This window comes from Camelus bactrianus, chromosome 15 (genome assembly GCF_048773025.1).
Source record: "Camelus bactrianus isolate YW-2024 breed Bactrian camel chromosome 15, ASM4877302v1, whole genome shotgun sequence".
Classification (NCBI taxonomy): domain Eukaryota; kingdom Metazoa; phylum Chordata; class Mammalia; order Artiodactyla; family Camelidae; genus Camelus; species Camelus bactrianus.
In genome coordinates, this window is record NC_133553.1 from 38,729,775 (window position 1) to 38,749,109 (window position 19,335).

At 45.3% G+C, this 19,335-nt stretch overlaps 1 protein-coding gene across 5 annotated transcripts in view; it reads left to right on the top strand.

Moving 5' to 3' along the window:
- Window positions 1–19,335, top strand: part of CRIM1 (cysteine rich transmembrane BMP regulator 1) — a 187,042-nt gene that overhangs the window by 146,812 nt on the left and 20,895 nt on the right. For all 5 annotated transcript variants that reach the window (XR_012511861.1, XM_074378719.1, XM_074378721.1 and 2 more), the window contains 4 exons: window positions 798–919; window positions 2,059–2,268; window positions 5,842–6,057; window positions 10,581–10,802. Coding sequence is in view for 4 of the 5 variants with exons in the window: in XM_074378719.1 (XP_074234820.1) it covers window positions 798–919; window positions 2,059–2,268; window positions 5,842–6,057; window positions 10,581–10,802 (770 nt within the window). In the remaining variant the exon portion in view is untranslated. The remainder of the gene's footprint in view (window positions 1–797; window positions 920–2,058; window positions 2,269–5,841; window positions 6,058–10,580; window positions 10,803–19,335) is intronic.

The following is a 19,335-nucleotide window of genomic DNA, read 5'->3' on the forward strand; positions in this document are numbered from 1 at the left end:
GTAGGTCTTGAAAAATGACATGAGTGTGAACCATTCGTTCAATTCATTGTTCTCCTGTATATTGACAGAAATATGTTGACCCTACTGTTCAGCACAAAATTTAGGCACTCTGGCTTATTAAAGGAAAAAAAGAAGTTCATCCAGCCTTTTCCCTTTATCCTCTGTGCTTCGGCCCTGACCTGTCGGTGGGGTATTTTTTAGTTAGTATTGTTTTCTGACTTAATGAAGTAATTACTGGACATTTACAACAGGGTTTCTCAGAGGTTTTATTCTTCATCAACATTTGTACAGCGTTCCCAGGTCTGTAGATCCGCAAGTTCTCCTTCTGTCTGCTTTAAGGTTCAGTTAATTTTTCACTAGTGTCTGGAATTTCTCAAGAGAATGTGGCTGTGTGAGGAAGTCTGTGGCCCTGACAAAGAAGGACTTCTGCCCCTCTTGCTGGCTTCCAGCACCGACCAGCAGTGTACTCTTCACCTTCCTCTTCACAGAACCGCACAGGCATCTTTGCGTACTGTGGTACCACATTTCCTAATTAAATCAACAGTCACTTCCTTAGGATTCTGATGGTCACATCCCAGAAACACTTAAGTGCTTGGACAGTTCTAAACCTTGGCCGTGGAGGGGGTGGTGGTCATGGCCACAGGGAGCTGTGACACATCACTCCAGGGGTTTTCGAGAGCAGAAAGTCAAGTTATTCTGCTTCATGACGATATCACTTCAGTGACCCTTGGTCTGAGCACTTGGGCATCCTTTGAGACTTGGATTTTCTGACTGCTGACAAAATTTTAATTACCCAGGAAGAATAAGCACGGCTGTGACATCTGTCGCTGTAAGAAGTGCCCAGAGCTCCCATGCAGTAAAATCTGCCCCTTGGGTTTCCAGCAGGACAGTCATGGCTGTCTTACCTGCAAGTGCAGAGGTAAGTGCCAGCACACTCCCCTTCCCCACTCAGGGCAGCCAGAGGCACAGAAACGGAGAACAGACGGGCATCCTGTAATGCAGCGGTTTCAGTGATGCTGTGTCCTCTGACACCACTGTCACTCTCTAGGGGACATCCTTTGTCCTTTCCTCTCACTGGAATAGAAGCTCAGAATGGAATTGAAAGTAACAGGCAACACATGGACCAGAATGAATCACTTCTTAGCTCTTCAGTTTTACTTGTCTCGGGAACTTCAGCCTAAAGCACCTTGACCGTGACCCCCATAGAGTCTCTGTCCAGCAGTGGATTGAGACAGTTGATAACGGCAAAGATCCCTTTTCAAGGAGCCCTCTCAGGGTGGGTGAGGCTAAGCAGCCTGCTTGTGTATTTTCTGGCTAACACAGTTTTCCCTGAGAATTTAGACTTCTGCTGAATGAGCACATGCAGCCTGCAGTGGTGTGTGGGTGCAAATCCTGGATATGCCTTTTGCCTAGGACTTCCTGCTCCAGGGACATTTCTGAAGCTGTGTGAGCGCACGCCGTGCCGTGCCCGCCGCTTCTGCCCTTACCCCGGCTGCATCCCAGCTGCCCGCTAAGTTGTAGTTGTCAGCATGAGCCACAGATGAAACAGTGAAAGATCCCTAAAGCTTGTTCCATGTTTTTTCAGAGTTGGACAGTTAATGGTGTTTTTAAGGGGTCAGAGAAACAGAAATCTAGTCACTGCTTCAATTTTTCTGCTGAACAAAAAAATCTGTTAGTTTGCAAGGGGCCCAGGGTTTCCCCATTGGATGATTTCTAGAGTGATTATTCTGCACATGTTAAACTCTGTAACATGTGCTATGAAACGGACCAGTGCTTGTTCATTGTATATAATAGGAGGACCTAGAACGAAAGGAGTAAAAATCAGCTATAGTCCCACCAATGGGAGAAAAACATATTTGCAAATTTTTTTCTGTCTTTTTCTTTTTTAAAAATGGAGGACATATTAACTTAAATTCTTTTCGTGATCCTATGCCATGTCGTGAACTGTGCTGTGTGGATGGGATTTTGGGTGGTTGGGTAGTGGAACCTGAAAGACACTACAGGCTGTTTTTGTGTGCAGTAGCTGCTCCTTTACCAGGCTGCCTTCTGTCTGTCCAGAGGTCCCTGCCTCCGCAGGGCCACCCGTCCTGTCGGGCACATGTCTGTCCATGGATGGCCGTCATCATAAAAATGAGGAAAGCTGGCATGATGGCTGCCGGGAATGCTACTGTCACAATGGACGAGAAATGTGTGCTCTGATCACCTGCCCGGTGCCTGCCTGTAGCAACCCCACCATCCACCCGGGACAGTGCTGCCCGTCATGTTCAGGTAAAAGCTGGCTCCCTCAGCAAATGACTTCTGCCTGTAACCCTCGGGGAGGTGCAGGAGACGGCCCCTGGAACACATTTCAGCTTTCTGGTTTTTGTCCACATGGTCACACTGTCGGCCAGGCGCTGTAAATGATTAACCAGAGACCAGAGAATATTCTAAAGCTCTGAAACCACTCTCCTCATGTCGAATGGTTTACTTAATTATATTGGGCTTTGAACTACATTTGTGCAACAGTTTGTGGGCTTCTGCACTGAAAATCCAGCTCTCCGTTGTGTGGATGGTGTATTAAGGCTGAGTGTCTTAGTTAATTGGAGGGGCTTGATGCTCATTTTATTCCCTGAAAGCTTATTATTTATCAAGTAATTATTTGAGAGGGAGAGAATTATCATAGTCTGTAGCTATTGCATTTTTTTTTAATTAATGGATATGTAGCAGTCTTGCCAAATGGAGACATTTAGAGTGACCACACATCCAAAACATTTAAAATCACAATCGTGGTAATCAAGATACGTTAGTAGAAGCACAGAACAGATTTATAACTCATAGGGATTCAAACTGTGGTTGTCAGTAACAGTATTTATTACCATAATACATCGTCTAGTGCCTTTCATCCAAAGAGCTCAGCACAGTTTTATAGTTATTATTTGTTCCTCTGTGCTGGCCACTGAGTTAGGGAAAAATACATTTAGGCAGTTTTTCATTTGGAAAACAGACACAGAAAAAATAACTCTCTCACCCAAATTAAAATAGCATGTCAGCTGGAAGGCCAGGGAGAAGTGAAGTCTCCTGGTTCTGACATAGATTTCTTTTAAAGTTGGAAGGTGCTGTTTGATTTTGGAGTAGTAATTGTATTTCCTCTGGTCAGTCCTGCTTCTGTAGCCCCACCTGTGCAGCGGGTACAGTCAGGACCTGAGGCCAGGGCCTCTTGCGGGAAGGCAGGCCCAGCCTGGAAGGGAAGCTGTGCCACATGCTGGCCAGCCTGCACCTGCTCTGCCCACAGGGTGGGGGTTGGGGGAGGGACACCTGAAGTCTTGTTCAGCCCTGAGATTCTACACATCTCAGTAACTAAGGTATCGAATGACAGGCAGCCCCCACACCCTGCAGAGGATCAGACGACAAGATGACAGTGTTCTGTTTTGTTTTATTTTGTTTCCTCATAGTTAAGCCCAAAACTGTTTCCTTTTTCACATGTTTTGCTACTTAAATATGAATAACCACCAGTGTCCACTGAAACAGAAGATAAGTGAACAATGTAATGAGACAGAACTCTGTGTTGACTCTTTGGGGAAGGAGAAATCATTTGTTCCAATGAAGACGCCATGCTTTAATTATAGGCATGCGTGTGTGGAGTGTGGCTTGCACCTGGGTCTTTGCTAAACTGTGTTCTCCGTGAAACTCTGAGTCCAACTGGGGGAAATGCAAAGCTATTACTCAGAACAGATGATTGGCTTAAACACTGAAAGACAGTGAAATCCAGTCTAGTTTTCTCTGTTAGAGAGATATGGAAAGTTCTGATGCAAACACACAAAATTATTGATGTATTGTGGCTGTGTGTATATCTAGATGTACAGGTATAAAAACATACATGTATTGATGTATATGGATGTGTAGGTTTATTGTTTCCAAAAATCTTCAGGAAGTTGCCACATATGGAGTCTTCTGAATGGACACCCGCTCCCCCCAGCACTGTTACTGTTACATTTATGGACTGCTACTTTAAAGAATGCTTTCTCTCCTCTTACATCCAAGGATCAGCTGGTTTTGTTTTGTTTTGTTTTGTTTTGTTTTGTTTTGTTTTCCTGGGATAGGTGAGCTCAGGAACTCTTCTGATAGAAGATTCACCAAATGATACTGTTTCTCAGATTTTTTTACCCTGTCTTTCTCACCCTCTGCCTGTCAGTTTTTCTGTCACCTCCGTCTTTCTGGTCACTCATGTTTTTGCCTTGAGGCACACAGTATATATAGCAAAGGAATTCACAAGGTGAGACACCTGCAGACACACATTGTTTTTCTTCTGGCCACTTTCCTGTGTGTCAGCGTTTTTAAGGGCAGCAATTGTCAACCCTCTCCAGGTCCTTTTGGAAGCCTGTTGCTTTCAAAAGGGAGGCTTTTTCCAACATGAGTTTATTGATGCTCTTTGGAACAATTTTTTCTTTTTCTGTAAACCATGAGAAATGCACTTTTATCTCATCCCAGCTCAGTTTTCGTTCTGATTCTCTTCCTCCCTACTTTCCTCATATACTGGAAAGTTTGCTTCAGTTGCATTTGAATATTAGTGTTGGCGAATGTCGGTTTTCTGTGATATGTCCACTTGTCAAAGTTCCAGTCCTTACTAGTTCCCTTGAGATAAAGCTGTATTAAGAGTTACCTTCTTGGCTGGAGATGCGCCCGCAGCACTCTCTCGTCAGTACCGCTGACTCCCGGGCTGACCACTGCTTTGAAAGTCACCGCCCGGGAGTTCTTGGGAGATTTCAGCTCTGAGCATCTCTACACAAACAGGGCAGTTCTTTTCTTCTGGGGCCCGATTTCCACTGAGCTCCAAGCGTGAGCCCGCCATGGTGTCTCCAGACGGCTTCTCGGCAGGGTTCCACACTGTCAGCACCTTCTGGTAACGCTTGTTGTATTTGGATGACACAGCTGTGGTCCTTCATGCTTCTCATTTCCCCAGCACGACTCCAGGGCAACTCCCAGAACCTCTCTGGACATTTTCAACATTAAATTCCCTCTCTATCATTATCATCTCAGCAGGAGCCCCAGATCACCTCTCCTCTGGGGAAAGAACTCGTAGTTATCATCAGCCCCCGAGCGTTTACCTCTCCTGATAGTATCGCCACATAAATGTTTCGTCTCAGGTGAGGGTTCAGACTGTTGGTTCTGAAAGCATTCCTGCTCAGTCTGCTGGCAACTGGTCTAGATTGGGGTGTGTCCTGCTGAGCAGCAGGACTTACTTCTAAGCCTAAAAGGACTCAGGGTCCCGGAGATAATGGAGTGGATGGGGCACAAATCAGTGGGAAATCGTGTTTAATCTGGAGATGTAGCCATGATCCAAACACAGATGGAAGTTCAAATCTCTTGTCTGCCCTGAATACTCTGAGCTCTCCGTTTCCTCATATGCAAAATAGGATAATAGTACCTATTCACAAGGCTGGTGTCAGGAATAAAGGAAGTAACACATTAGCATGGAAATTGGACCACAGCGAGCATTCAGTAGATGCGGGATCTTTATTCTAGACAATCCTACACATTCACAAACATCCCCTACGAGGCCCCTGTTCTCTTCAACAGTAGGAGTCCCTGTAACTTAATCCTCTCATCTGGTTCTCTCATTACTGTCGGCAAACTGGAACCACTTGAACCTCACTTCCTGAAGCTGGCTCTTCCGCTGCTGCCTTCTACCTCTACGCGTGGGATGTTTTCTTCCCTGTTCTCTTGATAGGGACAGAGAGAGAGGGACTCTACAGCCAGTTCATCTTCTCTGTCCCATAAAGCCCACAGCGCCGTGTTCTTCAAGAGCTGACAAGACTGCAGATGAATAATTTCTTGCGTTTTGGTTTTGTGTTGTTTCCCCAGATGACTTTGTGGTGCAGAAGCCAGAGCTCAGCACTCCCTCCATTTGCCACGCCCCTGGGGGAGAGTACTTTGTGGAGGGAGAAACGTGGCACATCGACACCTGTACTCAGTGCACCTGCCACAGCGGCCGGGTGCTGTGTGAGACGGAGGTGTGCCCGCCGCTGCTCTGCCAGAACCCCTCGCGCACCCAGGACTCCTGCTGCCCTCAGTGTCCAGGTAACCGGCGGGCAGGAAGGCCACGGCCGCGCCTGTCACTCTGCGGCCAGCAGGCCCGGTTGAGCCCCGTGTGGGACTGTGCCACACCCATAACCAGGAGCCCAGGCAGGAGCACCTCACAGCCTGCTTCCTAAGTCCATTCCCTCCTGTCGACCACATACTTGTGCAGTCAGTGTGCCTCGCACTTGAGGTGACCGGGAACAAAAAGAGAGATGTTTCTTTCTGCCTCTTTTTCTTTTTCCTTAACTCTCTGTCTCAAACTCAAGAAACAGTCCTGCTGCGCCAGAGTATTCCCAGTGACTTTGCTAGTGTGAAAGTTATCTTTGTCTTGACAAAATGTGAAAGAAGTTATTAATAAATAACATAAGTAAAATTATTCAAAATGTATTAGGGCAGTAAGGTACTTTGAGAATGTTAAACAGAGGGATTGCTAAAATATGCATAACGCCCACCTTCTCAAATTGGTGACATTTAATAAGTTAAGATCCAAAAGTATTAAGTGACTAGCACTGCATATGTACAAAGAGTATTCTTTTTTTTTCTTTTTTTGGTTTTTTTCAGTCCTCAGATAATCTGGCCTTAGCAGGTAAATTTATGGTCATGAAACAAATATAAGGAATTTTTGTCAAGACTTTTAAACGTAAGTTGCTGATTTTGCAACTAAAGTAGCAATTCTGATTAACACGAGAATATATGACTTTTTTCCAAAAGATGCTTAATTTGTATAAATACAGTTACCAAGTTGGCAGCACCCTAGTTTTGTTGTTGCTCAGTCTTCTGTGTTTTCACCTTGAATCAGTAATCATTTACCTTCTAAATGTATATTCTTAGAGTATTTCCGCTCAGTAAAACATAAACCCTTGTATTTTATTACTTTTTTATACTGGATTATCTAATCAGCCGGCCAGAATCTATTGTTCTGTCATCATAGAACCGGCGTGGTCAGTGTCCAGAATTTATGGGTTCACATTGATGATATTTTTAATTGCATCCGATGAGACTGCAGGGATAGCCACGTTATTTGCTGCTGCTGAGAGATTACCATCTTAGTACAGAATCTTTGGTGTAATTTGCAGCCATGTTAATCAGAAAGGCTTAATTGGTGCAACATCTTTTCCAGTATGAGATATGGCTCAGATGTATTATGTCGCTAGGAGGTAAGCTAGTCCCTGCTATATTTTTATCATCACTCTTTTACTTAAACGCAAACCCTCTTGATGTTCCCCTGTTAGTATGTAACCACGACTATTCCCATCCTCCTGGCAGAAACCACTTTGAGTGGTCTCTTCATTGGTGATCATGAATTTATGTCCATTTTAGACATTCGTTTTACAAGTACTTACGGAGTGCCTGTATTGAGCCAGGGGGATCCTGAGGTTGATGAGAACAGACCCAACTCCTGTCCTGTGGAACAGTAATCCAGAAGAGCTGAACAGTCCAACACTCCACGTTTACATAAATCATCACACAGCCAGAGGAGTGCCTGGAAGGGAGAGAATTCAGAGCATATATACAACCCAGGAAGGAAACTTCTAACTAAAGTGGGAAGTGCCTCTGGTGCCCCTTGTGTCAGGATCCAAGGGCAGATACAGGGATTGGTTTAGGGGAAGGAACTCCATGACCACTGGCCCAGATTCATTGGTAGGACACCTGACTGGACTCAGAAGTTCAGCCCAGACAAAGACCAGAAGTGGGACTCCTGGTTTCTTAGAGCCGGGTCTCAAGGCAAGTGCGCATGTGCAGAGGCCCTGCCCATTCCGGCAGGGCAGGGCGGCGGCCTCCCCTCAGGAAGCGGGCTCAGGCTCCCCCTGTGTGCCTGGCTTTGACTTCCCCTTTATAAATTTATGCCTGGGCAGCTCTTCCTTTCTTTGCGTGTAACTTGAGAGATACTTCAGTGATTGCCTTCTTAAATGCTAGGTCTGTTTTCTAGATCAGTATTCCAAGGGTTACACTTACATCTGTGAATAAGGGTGTATCTGGAATGCTCTTGTATTTTAAAATCAGTCACCGACCCCGTTTTTGATCTTTCAGAACTTTCCATTCACAGTTGTGTTGCAGTGAAAAAGAGAAAAAAAGTCTTAAAATTCAAAACATTGATTTCTTCACATTACAGTAAATTTCAATAGCAGCATTGACAAATGGTGTATTTCACATCTAGAAGAATACCACCTCTAATCTTAGGATACTTGCATCCTAAAGCTGCCTCAAAATGATGTATATGTACAACTAGAAGAGCTGCACTGCTCGTGGCGATTGCATCTCTGAGGATGCCCTGTCCTTCCCTCTGTCCTGTCCTGGTCTGGTGCAAGGCAGAGTCTAGACACAGAAGTGGGTTCATGAAGAAAGACTGAACATCCCTGCAGGTGACGGTACTTCACCAAAGTGAAAAAGGCAGAGGGGATAGAATAGCGCTGCTTTGTTCACATTTTTTAAATTCTTTTTCATTTTTGGTTTTTCAGAGTTAGAAAGAAGTATAGCATAGAAGAGAGAAGGGGCTGGAGTAGAAATAAAAAGAACGAATGAACACCAGTGAAAGAACTGGTAAAATCAAAGTAGGTGAGTTAATATGAGAAGTACAAAGAATGGCAGGAAAAAAATGGGAAGAGAGGCCAAAAGAAGGAAGATACTGTGAGCAAGGTTCCCAAATGACATCTTCAGCCAGGGTTCAGCTAGGAGTTTCCTGCCCCGGGGGTGAAGACTTGCAGACTACATCTCAGCCTCAGCTCTCCCTCCAGCACCGCTGGCACATTCCGATGTCCTCTGGGGTCCCCTGCAGGCCGCGGTAAGAGGCCTCCAAACTCCAGGATATTTGTTTCAGCTGCTGTTTCATGGTTCCGTCGCTGCTGTCCCTGCTTCCTCTTCTAAATTTTCAGGCAGCAGGTTGGAGTTGCTGGCAAGAGCTAAGCTGTCATAACCGCCAGAAACCTCATGGCAATTTGCAGGGCCCAGTGTAGACCGGAGGGAGTTGTCCTGATTTCCAGCCAGATCAAAAGTTAACATCCGTCAATAGCTTAAAAAGAAATCATCCCTAGGCCTGGATGACTCAGAGAAGGCCCCTGAGGAAGTAATCCCGTTATCTCTGGAACCTTACCTGGAATCGGACCTAGAGCACGTTCGGAGCAGCAGAACCAATTGTCACTGCCTTCGGGACCGCTCATAGGAGATGGGATTACACGCTTTGGGCTCAGAGCCCAAAGTAAAGCAGCTGCCTTATTTCTCAGACTCTTCTTGTCAGATCCAGCTTGTTGGCTGTAGGGTGTGTTCATGAGGTGGATGGGAGGAAAATGTGACACTTAGAGCTTCTGCATCACTGTGATAACTGCATGTGTATAGAACAGCAGAATTCAGGAAGTTGATTCTGAGAAGAGCAGGTGATAATTCCTCTAACCATGTATCCAGTGAGGAAATGTGGTTCTCTTAGAGGTTTGCTGGGGGCACCATCATGGCTGTTTCTTGATTCAAGTGCAAAGGTGGTTGAAGAGCTCTCTCGTCAGCGCAGTTGTGACATTTCTGCACTAGGACTCTCACTTTCCTTTGTTACATCCCCGTCAGTTTTCTGCTTGAGCTTACAGCTTTCAAGTAATTTCAGTGAATGCCAAGACCCCAAGAGGAATCTGAGCTTTCTGGTGATGTTCTGTTTTGGGGTAGGGAACACACAGGAGACGTGCAGATGATTGCTCTGTGGGCACATCCTTGGGAGTGAGTTACACTTCCCACCCTCTTCCAGACAGTAGTGTGAATGCCTGCCCGTTGGAGTGTTACGCAGAGGTGTCTTTTGATCGCTGCGGTGAAAATCTTTTTGGGTACTGATTGGTTAGGACTGCACGTGGCTGCAAATAGAAAACTCAGCTACAGTTTATAAACAGAGGTTATTTTTTTACATACATTATAAGAAGCTTGGAGACAGATGTCAATCACGCTGATTTAGCGTCTTGGTCATGTCAAGGCCTCTCTCTCACAGGTATGATAAGGATATTAATAGCTCCAGGCAGCACACTCACGTTCAAGGCAGGAAGAATGTGGAAAGATGGTGGTAGCTTCCCATCTGCCGCTCTTTTAGGAAAATGAAACCTTTCCCTTCCTTAGCCAGTGAATTCCATTAACCACAGCTCGGTGACGTGGCCACCCCTAGTTGTGCAGGAGACTGGAGAGGCAGGGAGCAGGGCTGTCCTGTTTGACATATCCCCCTTGTGATCCAGGTCCTCAGCCACCCTCCCACAACCCTCCTACCCACCCCAAAATCAGGATTTTGTAAAGCTAAGGAAGAAAGGTAAAGTGAATGTTGTGCAAAGAGCTCACAGAATCCCTGCAACAGTTCTTCTGTGGTCTTGGTGGTTTTGCTTTACAACTTTAGACCCTGTCCAAGTCAGACGTGCTGTTTCGTGATGGAGTCGGTTTTCAGGAGGCCCACAAAGCCACGGAGCCTGAGAGCACTTCGCAAGAGACAGAGCGGAACTCCCTGTGTTCCCCTGTGGGTGGCCTCCAGCAGCTTCTTCTCCCTGACCTTCTGTTCGTTTTTCCAGATGAACCTGTCCAGCCTTCCTCACCCCATAATGAGAGCGCGCCTAGTTACTGCAAAAACGATGAAGGGGAGATATTCCTGGCCGCTGAGTCCTGGAAGCCGGACGTGTGTACCAGCTGCGTGTGCATGGAGAGTGTAATCAGCTGCTACTCCGAGGCCTGCCCTTCAGTGTCCTGTGAAAGACCCGTGTTGAGAAAAGGCCAGTGTTGTCCCTACTGCATAGGTAAGACTGAGAACAAAAGTCCTTCCTCTCTCCCAGGGACCACCAGATCTACGCTGACAGCCCCTTGCCTAGATCAGTTCCTGTTTTTGAAATCTGCTTTTCTGGTTGACACACCACACAGACCGAGGGCAGTCACGTCAGGCAGAGGGAAAATGTGGAAGATGGGTTCCCGAGATAAGCATACCAAGAGTACAGCAGTGCCCTGTCCGGATGTTGTGATGTTACAGTGCAGTCACGTTCTGTGGGGCTTCTTTGCCATTTCAGGATTTCAGTATTAGATCTCTTCCTTCACCCTGTTATGGACAGTGGACTGTTTGTCCATGTAGAAACACCATGTCCCATATCAGAGTACACTTCGTGCCTAAAGCTCCCCGCCACCTTGACATCAGCTAAATACCAAAAACTAATTTAATCTTCCAGTTACTCCTCTGTCTGCTGACAATTGATTCTGTTTAAACCATGTGATTGTCCATGTTGTGGGCTTAGGGACACAGAGTGAGAGCTGAGTAACTGACAGCCCTCTCCTTCATGTGACCCACGGGGGTACAGCTTGTGAGCAGAGGACATATGTATATTGGCCCCTGACGTCTAGATCGAAACCATGCCTGTGGTCACAAGCCAGATGCTGTTCTGGAGTCTAGAAGGTGAGGCTCAGGCAGCTGGCAGCTCTAATAAAGACACCGTCCCTGCTCCCAAGGCTCTCACTCTCTGATTGCTTTTGCCTCAAGTAAAGCTCATACAGTCAAGTGAAAGACAATGACATGTCTCGGTCCAGTAGGAAACCTGGAATGAGAGTTAGCAGGTGAAAAATTAACCAAGCTGTATTAATGGCAGGCATCGTGCATTTATTGTCGAAGATTTTTGCATGCTTTCTAAATGTGAGTCACCGCATCAGGACCGCTCCCCATCCTTGACAGTGACCTCTGACCGTTAGGGCCACTGCCTCTGAACACTCATTCTGTACATTGACATACAAAAGATGGAAGATATTTTTAAAACACAATTTCTGGTCTCAGGAGTTTTACAGAGCTTGATTTTCTCAGTAGTGGTCAGGGAGTATTAAAAATTATGTGTGAAAGATAGATTCTCTTCTCTTCATAGGGTGACCGTCTATCCAATTTATTCTTTAAACTTTGCTTTTATGAGTGAAATGGGGGCTGTTAATTATGATGGAACCATGACTTTAGATTGAGAGTGTCCCAAGCAAATGTTTGCCCCATCTTTAGTGACTGGGACTTTGGGTTCGCAGTAACACCCATAAGCTTTGTAGCGCCTGAGTGGAGCCAAAAATATCAAGGCTTATATCCAGTTTATGGCTGCATATCTTCTCAGAGACCTGACCAACATTCATTTGGAAAATGGCACAGGCTTTGGTGAGATCTGAATGAGAGGTGTGACCAGGCCACTGTTTCAGGCCGGGGTCTGAGGGAGGCGGGAGTGTACAGCCAGGCCCACCATATTCAAGTATCTAAACTTCATAAAGAAGCAGTTTGTGAATCAGCCAGGGACCCTTGGCTCACACTGGGAAACCAGGGCCCAGGAGGCCGGAGAATTCTGTTTTACCTTCAGAGGAAAAACCCAGAGTGAAATCTCTCGTGTGTTGTAAACCCTCAGATTTTTTTTTTTTTAAGATGAGAAAGTTCCTGTTGTGTGTTGCTGATTAATTAGTAAATGTGTGATTAGTAAATTATTCAACTAGTAAATTTATTTCTATGTGATAATAGTAAGTTGCTTCTCTTTCTCAAGAGACGAATTTAAGAAATTCAAAATTATGAAAAGAAAACGCACAGCATTAGTATTCTGTGTTCTTTGTCTTTTCTTTTTATTTTCTTTTTTCTTTGGCCTTCATACTTTCCTGTTCTAGCTCTTGCATCACACTGACTATGCGTTCTGTAGTGTGGGGACAGAAACACGACTGTGGCCCCAGTTTGTGATTTTGATTTCAAGTTAGATTGTAAGCACTTTCATGAATTTGTGGTTCATATAACCTCATAATGATATAGTAGAAATTCTGTTTCTGTTCTATCTTCCCCCACAACTACCCCACCACCACCACTGATTCAGGTGTAACTGTATCACGTAAACCTGTGACACATCTTCTGGGGAACATATTGGCGCGTCTTCACACTTGATGAGCAATACTGTGTGCTGTCATTCTCTCATTCACCTTAATGCCTCATACATGTTTTATCACTGAACTAGTCATTAGGACCCTCTCTCTGCGTCATACTTCTTTGCATATAGCCTTGTCAGATGGGCCTTCACCCTTTCTCCCAGCTTAGGTCCGAGCATGTGAAGTCAGGTTCAGTTCATGACGTGATGGGGCATTTTCTGACCCTCGAGTTTGCTCCCTTGGTCTCTCCAGCTTACTGTCTTTATCAGCCTGCCATCCGTGCAGTCCCTCTGTAAGGGCACCAGGCCTGGGCAGCGCTAGTACAGTTACCAGCTGTGCCCCGGTGGCAGTGCCTGCCTCCCCATCCAGCTCACCCAGCAAAAGAAAAAGATGGGAGGACCATCATTCTGCATGTGGTAAATGAGCATCCGATTGTTTCTCAGGCCCCGGGGACCAGTGCTTTCACTCTGTCTTGTTTCAGGCTTTCTCAGGTTGAACCCAGCTCCTTCTTTGCCCAGGTGATCTGTTCCCAGGGTCACGTGTGGCTTCCCCCAGCCTGCGTGCTGACCTCCCTGTGGCTGCAGGTGTCCTCCCTGGGTGAATGTTCTCCCTCGTCAGTCCAGTACAGATCTCTGGAAACCTCAAACCTTCCCTTTAATCTGGCTTCATTTTTTCGGGATAAAACCCCTAAACAAAAGCATGCTTGCTTTCACCTTGTAAAGTAGCCTTTTTACTTACCACAGGAGGATTGGAAAGGGGTGATCCTACTAAAAGTAGTGTAATTACATCTGTTTGTGTTCCTTTCAGATAAATTATCAAGTCACTAAAGTGCAAAGATAATGCTCCTCTTCTGATGTGTGAAGGCCTCATATTATGTGTGCTAATTTAATAGAATGTGTAATGCAGACATAATACGATTGATGATTAATTTTGAGAAGTGAACAGCTTTGTCTAATTACTTATAATACCCATCATTAGGGAATTCATCCTTGTACTGGAAAGAAACTAAGCAGTAATTACCCAATCACTTTAATGGGACGGACATCTTCTGACTTGCTAAGTTTTTATATTCTGGCTTCCTACACAAATACACACAAACTTAGATTTTATTTTCATAGGCTTTTTGACTGTACTGATGGCTTAAAGAATAGGGAACGAGCATCACAAGACGACTTGAGCATAAATCAGTGCGGGGATAAAAGGCCTGGTGCGAACTGTGATGTGTGATGGCAAATTGGGTGTGTGGTTCCTTAGAAATAACAGGTGCCTTTACTGTGCAAGGTTGTGTCTGTGGCCTCATCACTGACCACGTGCTACTTGCCTTTCTGAGAACCTTTCTGGAGCAAAAATTATTTCAGTGCTTCAGTGAGCTCTTCAGTCCACAACTCTTAAACCAGCAGCCCTTACACCACACGACTGCCTGTTCCCATGGGGATGCCTGTCCTGCCCACATCTCTCTTGCTCTGATGGTCGTGGTGGTGATGCTGCTGCCAAGGGCTCGACTCCAGCAGCTTCTGACAGCATCCCAGCAGAACGTCCCCTTGTCTAAGGGTGCAGTCATTCCTGAGTGTTCTATTCATATGTAGTATGAGTATATTACATATATATTATGTTATGAAAAAATTGTAAAGAAAGAGCACTACATTGATCATAAAGCTCTTTCTCAACTTTTAACATATGGGATCTTCAAGCCCGTGTGGTGGCTACGTCATACCTGTTGACATTGGAGATTTGGATGCTCAGATGTCCCCTGATGAAGCCAGCCTCACTGAACAGGGCTGTTCTTGAGTAAGGAGCTCTTGTGTTGGCCAAGTCGTTAAGTATGACTTGGTGCATAGACTATTGTTTTGAAACTTACAATTTGGCAAGTATTTTTATTTATTTTTAACCATGTGTTATTTTAGAAAATACTGGGGATCAGATATTTAGAGCCATATTTGTTGGCTGGAAATCGCTGAGTCGGCGCATCGTTCTCATGTAAGCTTTTGTCAGAGGTTAGTTGCTTCTGGATGACAGTTGTTTGTGCTTTGTGTGTGTGTGTGTGTTTACGCACATATATTCATAACTTGATATGAACAAAGTTGTGCTACTCTGATTATGTCTTCAAGTTATATCTGGTATCTTTTAAGTGTCTAAGTATCTCATATCTTTAAGGATCTGTGAAAATGAGTTCTGTGATAGATGGTACATGAAAAAATGATTTTCTTGTAAGTTGTACTTCTGTCTAATTAGAGGTTAGCTATTTTTTATATTTATATGTATCTTATATGAATACTTGAGGTGGAGCTGTCATGTGGAGTCTGGCCGGCTTGGCACTCAATTGTGATGGAGTAATTATATTTCCTCTCCATAGTGATCGTCAACTAGTAAATGATTAATAATACTTCTCCTTAGTAGGGACAATGCCTACAGTTTATATGAAGTCAGTCTGTCATACAGCATTCATTTTTGCTTAGATTTATGTTTATTTGTTGAGGTATCTTTTCTTAGAAATAAATACAAATAGTGTCTCTTTGGAACATCTGTTGATCTTTGTGTATTTAACTCAGCCCAGGAATCAAACAGTAAATATTTAATTCAGCATCTCTAAGATGTACAACCCACGGAACTAAATGTGGTCCATTTTTAAGTCATCAACGTTACGATGCTGGCATCTTCATGGGAACATTTTTCACAGCTGTTTCTCCAGTGTGTTTTCGTAAAATTAAATACTTTTGTTTATTGGAACAAGAACATACTTTGGAGCCAAGGAGTACTTTATGACCCCATCCCTGGCACATGCTAGCTATATGTCTAGGTGATAGGATGGTGATAGCTATATGTCTAGGTGATAGCTCAGTTTCCTCATCTGTAAGATGGGAATAAAATATGGTCCCAGGCTTCACTACAGAGCTGGGAAAACTAAGTGACATTAATGCACACGTGAAAGCTTGTCCAAACAGTCAACAGGGCGTGAATGTATATTGGCTGATTCGGTCACAGCTCTTCTAACATGAGGACACCTGACCTAAGGAACATGCATCACGTGGGTTCTGGTGTCCCCCTTTAAATATGCACCTGCCTTTCTGTAAGAGAAAGCCTGGGGTATCACGTCCCAGTGACGAGTTCTGAAGGACGAGAGTATTTGAGAAAACGCTTGGGTGGTGCACGTCAGTCTTCACACTCTCAGCTTGAATAGCCCAGGACGACGTCAGCACCTCGCTGTGACCCAGGTGGAGACGCGTGCTGTCTGAGGGTTCGGAGTGCGGCCGTATTGTGGCTGTGCCTGGCCCCCGCCTCAGAGTGTCACTGTCCTTTCCTGCCTCTGGACGTCACCGTGGGAGAGAGCACGGAGCTCTTCTCTTCTCTCGTTTGCTTTGAGAGGCTGGTCCCGTTTGAGGAGTCTGTGGACCCGTGCAGGGTCCGCTGTGACTCCTGGAAGCAGTGCGTGGCACGCGTGAGCGGGGCGTGCTCCCGGCGGGAGGAGACCAGGAGGGCTTCCCGCACATCCCCCAGGGCTCCAGCTCCCGCGGCCGCCCAGGTGTCTGCCATCAGCAGTGAGTGATTTAACCTGAAAGAGAAGGGAAGCAGGGTGCTTTTCTGTGTATTTAGAGGGTGTAAGGCTGCAAACATTCTGGTTGTCATGCACTGTACTAACTTTGGAACTGGTCTAAAGTTGTCGCAACCAAAATAAACAGGGCTTGATTTCAGTTTGTTTAGGTCTTACCCTCCGCCCTAGGAAGCGTCTCATCTTGCTTGTTCCATAAGCAGCTTTCTCTTCTCACTTCGGTATCCCTTCCAGGCCCCTGGCTGTGTAAACAGAAATTCAAGTTGTTCTAGTTAACTTGGGGAAGACCTCTGAGTGGCCTCGTCTTTACCTGGGCTCTGACCCCACATTCTGACTTTAAAGACATTTGCTGCCCAGAAGGGAGGCTGGCGCCGGTATTGCCAGGGGGGTGGTTAGCAGGTGCCTTTTGCCTCTTATTTCTGCCCAGGAGGCCAGTGCTGACTGCGTACCCTCTAATGAGCGGTGGAAGGACCCCACAGAAGGATTACACTTCAGCGAGGAAGTGTAATCAGACCGCGAGTCAGACCCTCCCAGAGGCTGCTGGCGGCATCTTCCTGACAGTGCTCGGGCTGTGACAGGATGGACCTTCTCCTGTATATGCAGAAACCGGCCGCTCTGGGAAGTGGCTTCCACCTCAGAGTTTTCTTAACAAGACTTTATACTCTTGACTCTTACGTAGGTAGCTTCCTTTAAGTTCTAAAGGAAATTTTATATTTCCCGTTTTTGGGGGGCCACTGTGACTTTCACTGCTCCTGCCTGCCTTTATATATTTTTAAACTGATTTCTGGATGTATTATCTCCGTGTGTGTGTATGTGCACCTTGGATTATAAGCTGCATGAAAGGAGTCTTTACTTAAAGTTGAAAATGGAATGTTGCCTTGAACTTCTATGAGGTGCTCAATCAGCCCATAATAGATGTTTAATATAAGAATTAGTAAGTTCTGTTCTGAGAAATTCTGTCCTCTTTGCATGTAGTGGGAATCAGCCAGAAGTCACTGTGTTTGCCAGTTAGGTGAGATTTCTCGTGGTGGAACTCAGGAACGTTTATAATCTCCCTGTTAACTGGCAACCCTGTGCCATCATCTGTCCTTTCCAATAGGTTGAAGAAATCTAAATGGCTCCTTTGGCCTTTATAAACAGACCTTGACTTCAATCCCAAGAAACAGTTAAGAATAAAAATAAAGCAAAAATGGGACTTCCAAGAAAGGTCTTAAAACTGGTCAGATCTGCCTTCATAGTGGTTAAGATAAGACATTATGTGGAGTCAGCCTACATGGCAACATTTGTCTCAGTTTTTTCTTTTTATACAAGTGAATTAAAAGCAGATGTTTTATTTATTAGAAGCTAAAAGTTGTTAAGATAAAGTACTCAGGTTTTGAGGTAAGTTAGTGAGTATTCTTTGCATTTTTAGCCAAAAACCTTTCACTGTGTGCTGACAGAATTACTCTGTGTTAGATCTTAGCCTCACTGAAATTGTCTAGGCCGCCTGCATCTGTTTTTAGTACGACTTCTTCATTTGAGTCGGCTTCTCTGCCCTCCTACAGTCTGAGCGGCCAGCGAGCCAGCGTAGTCAGTCATCACCTTCTGTGCCCTTGTTAGTGACCCGCTCGTGATTTGCTCAGATTCCTTTGTTGTGATTTGTCTCCACTTTACACAAAGAAAGTAAAGCTGGTTCTCAAACAGGAGGCGCCCACCTGCCATTGTTCCCCAGATGTGGAGCTTGTGCCCAGCGTGTGCCCAACCTGAGATATAAAAATGATGGGGATATCAAAGGCCAGGGGTTGCAGTGTCTTGTCAGTTAAGAGAGAGGAAAGCACAAGATAACAGAGCATGTTTGTAGTGGTTGTTGAATCCAGAAGCCAGAATTCTAAAAAGTCCTTCCTGTGTATTTCCCCAAGTCAGCCGTGTCGGGAAGTGCTTAGCTGCCTTGTCCGCCCTCTCGCTCAATCTCACGTTACCCGTAGCGTACCTGGTACCTGTCCCCCACCTGCTGAAGGGATTGCACTAAGTATTGCTTTAAATCCCTCAAACTTAAGAAAAAGATTTGAGGGGCCTGCAGTTTGCACAGTTTTTTCAGATCATTTGGCCCATCTGTTTGGCTCTGGAATCACACAAAACTGATGAGACCCTCTGAATCTGGGAGTGTCTCCCCGAGGGCAGAAACCCACCTGCCTTGTGCACCACTGCACCTCGGCGTTCAGAACGGCACTCTCCGCACCCACTGCATGACTGCAGTGGGATTTTGAGACATAATGCTGCATTTAGTTTCTTGGCCACGAGGATCCCAGCATAAATTACTTTTCAGGTCTCCAAATAGTTCGCTGGAGATTGGAAAGAACTGCAATTTCTAAAGCTGCCTAACTTCCTCCCAGGAAGTTACTCCCACACCAGGGCTCTGACTTCATGGCCACCACAGCCAGATTTAGAACCTGAAGTATCTGTACAGGAAAGTTGCCTCCTGACAGAGATGGAAAAGTCCAACCATAGTATAGGTTCTGGTGGATTTTAGTTTTCATAACCTTTCACCGAGGAGAAGGGGTGGGGAATCCATAAATGCTTTCTTTTCATCATGGTCAGATCCAGAGCAAGCCCTGAGCTATGACATCAGTGACTCCTAGAATACTGAACTGGCTTTTGATAGAGGAAGAAAACACAATTCTAGCATCTTAGTTTCCCCCAGCTGTTAATTGGCTTTATGGTGTAATTAGTAAAATAGCTCAAGGGTAAAAGCAAAGTCCAACCTTGAAGAGCCCAGTAAGCCGTTTCTTATCTTAAAAAGAAGTAAGATAGCGAAGTTCAGACAGTGGAGGGGTCAGCTCGGAAGAAGTTAACATCGCCAGGCATCACCACTTCTTCCTCAGCCCTTTCCTATC